The following is a 10801-nucleotide window of genomic DNA, read 5'->3' as shown; positions in this document are numbered from 1 at the left end:
AGTCCATAGTTATCCTTCTCTTATCAGAATTCAATATTAAAAACAAGAGGCTCATGGGGCCTGTATCGTTCACCTGGTTGAATTAGACCAAATGTCAAACTAATGTTCGTGTTAAATTCGTTTTATTTGTAAATCTCAAACCATGCTATATATGGTTATAGTGTGGGAATTCCAACTGCTTTAAAGAAATAACGAAGTCCAGACTCTCTTAGGGTCTGAAAGACCTCAAGAATTGTTTTTAGAACATGCATTCATTAATTTATGACTATGCAAAATCTGTTCCCCTTCCCCAGAGGATGTTTCTGACTAAATTGGGTTCAAATCCATTCATAACTTTATGACTAGTAGCAATATGAAGGAATTACCTCTATTTTCCCTATGGGGCCCTGCCCCTTTGGCCCCTCGGGGGTCAGGGTCACCATTTATGCAAAATCTGTTTCCCTTCCCCAGAGGATGTTTCTGACCAAATTGGGTTCAAATCCATTCATAACTTTATGACTAGTAGTGATTTAAAGGAATTACCTCTATTTCCCCTATTGGGCCCCACCCATTTGTCCCCTTGGGGGTCAGATTCACCATTTATGCAAATTCTGATCCCCTTCCGCCAAGGATGTTTCTGACCAAATTTGGTAAAAATCCAATAAGAACTTTTTGACTAGTAGCGATTTGAAGCAAATGTTGACGGACGACGCACCATGACATAAGCTCACCGGACCTTTGGTCCAGGTGAGCTAATAAAGAGTCAATTATTCTGCCTATGGTGAAGCATCCACTTCCAAGCACAAAAAAGGTATAAACTATTTTGGCTTCTATGGTATCAAAAATTTATCCCATCAAAGCAAGTTTGTTCTGTGAAAAAAATGTTCCCAATATATAGCAATTTCGAAAAAGAAACCTAATATTGCAAAAATGTTGTTTTTTCAGTATTCTTATTGTCAATAACTGATTGAATATCGATGGACGATCAAATTATTATGATAAAAAGTTATCAGACAAAAATTACAATATTCAACTACAATTTTTTTCTGTAAAGTGTCTCTCTGAACTAATGGAGGGCAAAGTGTAATCAATAAATACAAATCTGTACAAAATTTCCCGGTACTCCCAAGAGTTGCTGTTTTGTAAAATTTGATAATTGTAGGTGAAAGTTTGCCCCAAAGAAGAGTAATCCCTATATCAAAGTAAGTATGCATAGGTTGTCACCTGAAACAGTCTTTGGAACTAGAGATATGAAATGGAGGCTAAGTAAGATATGCTTGACCTTGATCTTAAAAATGAAGGACACCATGATGAGTTCCTTATTCAACCATATCAATTTAGTATGTTAAGGACAGCCACTAGTGTTGCCTGTGAACACATATTTGTCTTTCATATCAGGTTACACTTGGAAAAACAATATAAAACTCTATATTCAGATCCATCCAATGTTATTTTTTATGGTAAGTGGACAAATTCTATTCCAAGCTGATTTCTTGATGGCTATACAGAAAAACTTCGCAAGTGTTTTCACTTTTGTTATAAAACCAATGTATAAAATTGATTCATCAATGACAGAACAATGGTCAGGCATTAAGTGATACAGGATTTTATTAATACAATTGGAATGAGATACTAAACATAATTTAGGTTTTTACCAACAAAATGTATATCTCTGGCGATTAATTAATCTTCTCTCATCAGAAAACATTTTAATAATACATATCTCACCATGTCAATACTAAAAAGTACATCATTACATCTCTAACGAGATAACAAGTACATCATTACATCTCTAACCAGATAACAAGTACACAAGTACACTATTACACTATTACATTTCTGACCAGGTAATAAGTACATTATTACATATCTAACCAGGTAACAAGTTCATCATTACATCTCTAACGAGATAACAAGTACACTATTACATTTCTGACCAGGTAACAAGTACATTATTACATATATCTAACCAGGTAACAAGTTCATCATTACATCTCTAACGAGATAACAAGTTCATCATTACATATCTAACCAGGTAACAAGTTCATCATTACATCTCTAACGAGATAACAAGTACACTATTACATCTCTGACCAGGTAACAAGTACATTATTACATCTCTAACGAGATAACAAGTACATCATTACATTTCTGACCAGGTAACAAGTACATTATTACATATCCAACCTGGTAACAAGTTCATCATTACATCTCTAACCAGGTAACACTTACATTATTACATCTCTGACCAGGTAATAAGTTCATTATCTCTAATCAGGTAAAACATGTCATTACATCTCTAACCAGGTAAAACATCATTACATCTCTAACCAGGTTAAACATGTCATTACATGTCTAACCAGGTAAAACATCATTACATCTCTAACCAGGTTAAACATGTCATTACATCTCTAACCAGGTAAACATGTCATTAAATCTCTAACCAGGTTAAACATGTCATTACATCTCTAACCAGGTTAAACATGTCATTACATCTCTAACCAGGTTAAACATGTCATTACATCTCTAACCAGGTTAAACATGCCATTACATCTCTAACCAGGTTAAACATGTCATTACATCTCTAACCAGGTTAAACATGTCATTACATCTCTAACCAGGTAAAATATGTCATTACATCTCTAACCATGTAACAAGTCACTACATCTCTAACCAGGTTAAACATGTCATTACATCTCTAACCAGATAAAACATGTCATTACATCTCTAACCAGGTAACATCATTACATCTCTAACCAGGTTAAACATGTCAATACATCTCTAACCAGGTTAAACATGTCATTACATCTCTAACCAGGTTATACATATCATTACATCTCTAACCATGTAACATATTCATTATTTTATAAAGACTTCAGAACTGTTCAGACACAGTCTTGTACTCATGTTCCTCTGGAGATAATCTCGTTGTTCAATGAACCCCTGTGATGGTAGCCCTATCATTTCATTCTCCAATACAATGTACATGTACAACACTTATAAAATATCTCATAAAACATGTAAACTTGTTTTAATAATACAAAGAACATTATTGTTTTGGTATCTGTATGTAAAATAAATGTACATAGCTATAATCTGAACCTGAGATTCCGTACATGCATAAATCTACAATCAAGTGTTCTTATAGTGAGGGAAATAAACAAATATCTATATAAAGACTTAACAGTAACAACATATAACTGAAAGTGAAAGTAAGCTTCCTTTGTCATATAACTGAGTCTTGTTCCTTTCTTTGTAAAAAATAAACAACAATCAACAAAACCCTGACCCCTGTCCATTTCTGGGCAACTTCTTCAGCAAACTACTGAAAATGGGAAACCTCTTTTCTGGAATTGTTCCTACAGCACTTTAGATATACAAACATCGCAATCATAGATCAATTTTCAACTTATGAATCAAACTCTTACATAGTTTTATGAATGTCAAACAATTTTTTCTGTAGACATCAGAAAATCAATTTATATATGTTTATATTTCTATATATTTGAATGATTTCATCCAAAGAGGGGAAATATTTACTCAAGTTTTAAGCTATCACTTGCCAGGTCATTTTTTTCTCTTTATATCTACGGATGTTGGCCATAAAAATCAAAACATACTCTAGCTATAACAAATGATAGCCCTAATAAACACAAACCTCAATGAGCAGTGTTGGGAAACCTTGTAAAATTCTGTATAAGTATACACAATACTGGACTATTCTTGTGACTATGTTATATTCAGGCTACAACAACCCAAAAGGTAATATGACGGTCACACTATAGATCTAACCCTTTATAAAACGACTAAAAATTACTACACTTCTACAAAACTGAAAAACAACACTGAAAAATAGAGAGATAATTGATCATTGTGACTTATTGCACTGTATGACTACTGAATATATTAATGATTTAAAACATTAGTGTAGCTTTGTATATTGAACCAGTTAACACAACCTCCTTTACAACCAGACTAACTCCTGACACACTTGTCTTTTAAATATTATTCTCATTAGTCAAACTTATAATTCTTTTAAATCACTTCATTTTGATTCTTCCATATTTGTGGATTTCATTTGTTTTGGTTCTAATTGTAAGAATCTGTGTTGTATACCATAATACACGTATATTCAACCAACAGTGGTAGTAAGGATCTTTAATGAATACCAGAAAATATTCAACCAAGAGTCGTAGTAAGGATCTTTAATGAATACCACAAGATACATGTATCCTTCCAAGAGAGGTAGTAAGGATCTTTAATTAATACCGTATGATATCCACCCAAGACTTTACTGTAACTAAAAAGGACAAGACGATGGTTATCCTATCTTTTTTAGTTTTTCATTTATAAATCTTTCTACAACTATGTCTAATTGTTAAAAGACCTAACTGAAAACAAAACAAGGAATATGCATTACTGAACACGTGGTGTATATTAATCATATTTGTATATCAAAGACTGTCTATAAAAAAAAATACCACAGGGTCTTGACATACTCTTTGACCCACAGTGAAATAAGTATCCCCAGGGTTTGACCCAAAGATCACTTAAAATTATCAATTATAATCAATCTCGGGGTTGGGCCCTCATGTTAAATATTAAATCATATGTGATTATTTCATTCTAGGTACATCAAAATACATTACCACTTTACCGTTGTATGTAAGTATTTTCTGTTGATAATGACAGGTCACATTTTGTATGGATTGCTTATAACATTTTCCGGATATAACGTTTTAATTATTGAGCCTCAAGGAAAACGTTTAAAACAGATTTTACTGTAATAAGAACATGTGAAGCCCCTGTGGTATCAACTGGATATATCGTTGTTTATAATGGATTGTATCAGGCACATATCTCCCAACACTGGAACCAGTGAGCTGCCACTTCATTTCTTTGTTCAACAATACAAATCATAATAGTCTAAATGTAACAGAAACAAATCCATTACCTAGATAACACTAGAAAAGGTAAAAATGTCCAGATTAGGGAAGTTCCACAGTAAACAGGTAATGTCCAGACTAGAGAGATTCAGCTATAAAGTGACTAATCCAGACTAGAGAGGTTCTATTTTAAATAGGGAGGTTCAGACTAGAGAGGTTCTGCTATAAATAGGAGAAAATGTTCAGACTAAAGAGATTCAATAGTAAATAGGGAGAAATTTCCACAACACTGAGATTCTATTGTACAAGTAAAACTGTCCAGCTTATCAAGATTCGACTGTAAACAGTTTAAAATATTTAGATCTACAAATACCAGTGTAAAATTCAAAAGTAAGATTAGTGAGGTTACATTGATTAATATGAAAACTTGTACACAGCTGTGAGATTCTATTGTAAATAGAGAGAAATCTCCATACTAGTAAGGTTCTATTTTACATAACAGAACGACGTCCTACCAGTAAGGTTTCATTGTACAGGACAAGACGACGTCCCTATCAGTACGGTTCCGTTATATATAACAGAACGACGTCCTACCAGTAAGGTTTCATTGTACAGGACAAGACGATGTCCCTATCAGTACGGTTCCATTATATATAACAGAACGACGTCCTACCAGTGAGGTTTCATTGTACAGGACAAGACGACGTCCCTATCAGTACGGTTCCGTTATATATAACAGAACGACGTCCTACCAGTAAGGTTTCATTGTACAGGACAAGACGATGTCCCTATCAGTACGGTTCCGTTATATATAACAGAACGACGTCCTACCAGTAAGGTTTCATTGTACAGGACAAGACGATGTCCCTATCAGTACGGTTCCGTTATATATAACAAAATGACATCCTACCAGTAAGGTTTCATTGTACAGGACAAGACGATGTCGTCCCTATCAGTACGGTTCCGTTATAAATTGTATATAACAAAATGACATCCCTAACAGTATGGTTTCATTTAACATAAGGCACACTATGGAATCTTTCATCCTATCTAAATAATTATCATGTTGTGAGGTGTTTATGTCATTTCAAATACGCACCAATTTCAATCTATTACAATACAATTTCCCAGCATACCCAATACTATAAGTATCACTATATTTAGATATTTTTGTAGATATATAGGACTGTGTACTGGCCAGGCTGTGCTAATCACAGTGTGATCAGGCGTGCTCCTTCTGCAGCTGCACATACATAGAAAGTGGCCTTCCCTTTGTAGCATTTCTGTAGAGAAAAATAACGATCAGTAAGTCCAGTGTGTCTTCTTTAACATAGCAATAACAAAAAAACAACATCATATATCACATACTGTAAACGTACTTATTTTAGCGCAATCAAATTTTAGCGCATTTGCAGATTTTAGTCAGTTAGCGCAATGATGAATTAGCGCATCCACAGAACTTTCTATAGAAATAAAACGTACAAAAAGTAATTAGCGCAATCATAATTTAGCGCAAGGCTTCCAGCGCGAAAAGCGCTAAAATAAAATTACCGCTAAAATATGTACGTTTACAGTATATGTTAACCTAAACAAGAAAAAATGCAGTATAGCATAGTATCCCCACCATCATCTTACGTCTGCACCACTTTATATAAAGAAATCTCTAGTGAAAGATTCTGTTATGTAAATTAAGTTACGACTACACTTTTATCATACATGACATTCTAGGAGTTGTGCTTACATCAGATTTCTGCTCGAGATAACTAAATATAACCTGTGAATTTGAGTCTTATATACTAAATGTCTACTCACTCTGTACGGTACCTGTATATGTCGAGGTATCTTTTATACTAACATGTCTGTACTGTACCTGTATATGTCGAGGTGTCTTTTATACTAACATGTCTGTACTGTACCTGTATATATCTAGGTGTCTTTTATACTAACATGTCTGTACTATACCTGTATATATCGAGGTGTCTTTTATACTAACATGTCTGTACTGTACCTGTATATGTCGAGGTGTCTTTTATACTAACATGTCTGTACTGTACCTGTATATATCTAGGTGTCTTTTATACTAACATGTCTGTACAGTAACTGTATATGTCGAGGTGTCTTTTATACTAACATGTCTGTACTCACTAGGTACTGTACCTGTATATATCAAGGTGTCTTTTATACTAACATGTCTGTACAGTAACTGTATATGTCGAGGTGTCTTTTATACTAACATGTCTGTACTGTACCTGTATATATCTAGGTGTCTTTTATACTAACATGTCTGTACAGTAACTGTATATGTCTAGGTGTCTTTTATACTAACATGTCTGTACTATACCTATATATGTCTAGGTGTCTTTTATACTAACATGTCTGTACTGTACCTGTATATGTCGAGGTGTCTTTTATACTAACATGTCTGTACAGTACCTGTATATGTCGAGGTGTCTTTTATACTAACATGTCTGTACAGTACCTGTATATATCTAGGTGTCTTTTATACTAACATGTCTGTACTGTACCTGTATATGTCGAGGTGTCTTTTATACTAACATGTCTGTACTGTACCTGTATATATCTAGGTGTCTTTTATACTAACATGTCTGTACTGTACCTGTATATGTCGAGGTGTCTTTTATACTAACATGTCTGTACGGTACCTGTATATATCTAGGTGTCTTTTATACTAACATGTCTGTACAGTACCTGTATATATCTAGGTGTCCTTTTATACTAACATGTCTGTACTGTACCTGTATATATCTAGGTGTCTTTTATACTAACATGTCTGTACTGTACCTGTATATATCTAGGTGTCTTTTATACTAACATGTCTGTACTGTACCTGTATATATCGAGGTGTCTTTTATACTAACATGTCTGTACTGTACCTGTATATAGGTCTTTATACTACATGTTACTGTACCTGTATATATCTAGGTGTCTTTTATACCAACATGTCTGTACTGTACCTGTATATGTTCCATGACCTTATCAACCTCACTCTTCTTCACCAAGGTTACTGTACAGCCACCGAATCCTCCACCGGTCATTCTTGACCCGTACACTCCATCCACTTCCATTGCAGCTTTCACAAGTTGGTCAAGCTCGGGACAAGACACCTCGTAATCATCCCTGTAAATACATATGTTTTTATTGACAGGCACGAGATCGGTACAGATAATGGTCAAAATACAATATTCCTGGCATAGGAATTTGGTATGAAATTGGAATAAGAAGTTTTGTGAATTTCACACCTTGTATTTAAGATTTTTTAATTAGTGATCCAAGGACTATATTCATGACACCATTTTTGTGTTGAAAAAAAATCTGTGCTCAACCCTGTTCTCTTAAAACTCAAATCAACTTAAATCATGAAACATCAATTTGAAAGAAAAACCTAATATTGAAAACGATGTATCATTGAAGTCTTTCTGCCTCATATCATTGAAAAAACTGAATTCAGATATCAGATTTATATCAGAAGCATTTTAGGCTATTTACAAAATGAAAATGTGTATTTGAACAGGTGTACACTTTCCAAAATAAGGTAAGGTCAAAACAAAGATATTGAACTAAACACAAATCCCAACCAAATACAGTGCATGTATATGACACAGAGACATTCATTCGATATAGTTGTGTTGTTTTCACCAGATGTATATCTTTAGGGATCTAGTCAGATTACCGGTAAGCTGTTTCTAAATACATTGTACATGTACAACTTACCGTAGTGAATTGTGACTTTCTACCATGAGTTTCCCAAACTTGACATAGTCACCACTCTCTAGAGCTGTCGCAGCCTCTTCTGTGCGTTTGATTTCACCAATAACATGCCTTGCTCTTCGGAAATGTTCATCGTCAACCTTATCTTTGAGCTCTGTAAAAGTCAAAATTATTTTTTTACTGAAATAATTCGCTTTAAAAAAAAAATAATAAAAAGTGATAGCTTGTAAAGTAACTGATATAATACTCCTAAATAATCCAGGTTTTAGTGATCAAACACATACCTTTGAATCTAGACAGGATCATGAATTGATTTTATAAGAAATTGGACATTTACCTGTTTTGCTGTGGCATTTATATCAACTATAAATGTTGTACATGTATATATTTGATACTTTGATACTTTACTGTGTACTTTATTGTGGCATTGGAAATGTAAACAAAGCAACATAACTTAAAGTGTCAACCATTTCAAACACTTTCAGGACCATGAATGATTTGTCATAGAAACCTGCACTCTTGCATTGACCTTGACCTCTGTAATGAGGCTTTGGATAACGTACCCTTGAGATCTTCTTTGTTAGCCTCTCTCAGACTTTTCTTGTTGAGGAGTTTAGCAGTGAGTTCACACTGGCGCCGCCTGGTTAGGTACTCTGTTCCTGTCAACTCATGTTTCACATTAGAATTGGTAACCAGGACGACCACACTGGGGTCCTTCATGGCTACGAGGCGACTTTCTACTGACCTAAAGATGAAAAGACACGCATAACATTTTCAAACTTCTTCAATTATCAGATTTATTGTATATTATATTATACAGATATTATTATATTTTTTCTGAGTTTTTTTCCAAAAACTGAAATCCATGTAACAACACTGGTACTCTGTTTCCATGGTAAGAGTCCATATATAGTAATATGACAACCCATATTAATTATATTTACCGAAGGAGAATTGCCAACATATCATATACCTTTTCATTATCATAGGCCATTAGAGACAGAAGCCATGTGACTGGTCCGAAGACTTTGCAGAACAAGTACAGTATCACTGATCATTTGTGCTCGTTGCTGTATATGTAATTAAACAATGAAATTCATAGAGATTTCTGATTTTCTACTGGCACCAATCTGACAGCAGTTGAAATTATAGACTGTGGCAGTACTAATTATCTCATGATGTGTTCTCACCTGCAGTCGATGAGGAGGGCATTATCTTTCTCACCCATCACAGATATGAACTGGTCCATGATACCACAGGGCATCCCTGTGAACTCGTGTTCTGCCTTCTGACATGCTAATGCTTTGTCCTTCTTGTCCATCTGTCCTAACGTCCCTGTGACACCCTCTAGGAAAGTGTAGGTCGCGACCTCTATAGAAGCAGAGCTAGAAACTCCTTCCCCGATAGGCACTGATGTGATGATGACAGCGTTGAATGCAACATTGTCTCCTGTTGAGAAAAAAAATCATCTACATGTACTTGTACAAAAGTAAGAAATAGAGGATATCTAACAGTGACTTCAGTAATACCAAATATATTTCACGAGTGGGGCTAATATTTTGATATTTTTCAATAATATATATATATCAAAATATTAGCCACACGAGTGAAATATATTTGGTATTACTGAAGACACTGTTAGATATTCTGTTTATTACATTTTTTATCAACGAAAAACCTACCCCGTATGCTAACTAGGCCTGATATAAACAAAAAAAGTAGTTCCCCCTGTTCAGGTGCTGACATATGTCAGGCTTTCTGATTGGTCAATTATTTTGGTATTTTCTAATCATTAATTTGATTGGTCAAATCAGCAAAAGAGATATTTTCACTTTCATAGAATGAATAATTTTTGATATTTCACTGGTAAAAATGTAATAAAAATGTTTATCTTATCCCATCCTAGAAAACAGTATCCAATAACTCTTTTCTTGGAAAATGGTCATAATTTTTGGTGAATTTCAAGTTATTGGAAAATAAGAACTTAATAGAAATCAATGACAGTCAAGACTGTGTTACTTTCAGATTTAAAACAAACATAACATGTGAACAGACTTCAGTATATCACAACCAGTATAAGATTTCATTCATGATGTTTGGTGACTGTCACTTTCATCAGACAAATGACCAGTGATATACACCAAGGTGTGAAAAGTATGAGATTATAATCAAATTGAAAGGTCAGTTTTATCTTTTGTGGGTGGTAG

At 34.2% G+C, this 10801-nt stretch overlaps 1 protein-coding gene across 1 annotated transcript; it reads right to left on the bottom strand.

Moving 5' to 3' along the window:
* Positions 1 to 1569: 1569 nt before the first annotated feature.
* LOC117333867 (galactokinase-like) lies at positions 1570 to 10043 on the bottom strand (the record flags this gene model as incomplete). The annotated part of the gene is given in 5 exon segments (XM_033893289.1): positions 1570 to 6148; positions 7841 to 8003; positions 8598 to 8748; positions 9158 to 9339; positions 9785 to 10043. Coding segments are annotated over 5 exon segments (827 nt in total), but the record flags the coding sequence as incomplete, so codon positions are not given.
* Positions 10044 to 10801: the final 758 nt, after the last annotated feature.

This window comes from Pecten maximus, chromosome 1, assembly GCF_902652985.1.
Source record: "Pecten maximus chromosome 1, xPecMax1.1, whole genome shotgun sequence".
NCBI classification, from domain to species: domain Eukaryota; kingdom Metazoa; phylum Mollusca; class Bivalvia; order Pectinida; family Pectinidae; genus Pecten; species Pecten maximus.
This window is presented reverse-complemented; position numbering and strand designations above follow the sequence as displayed.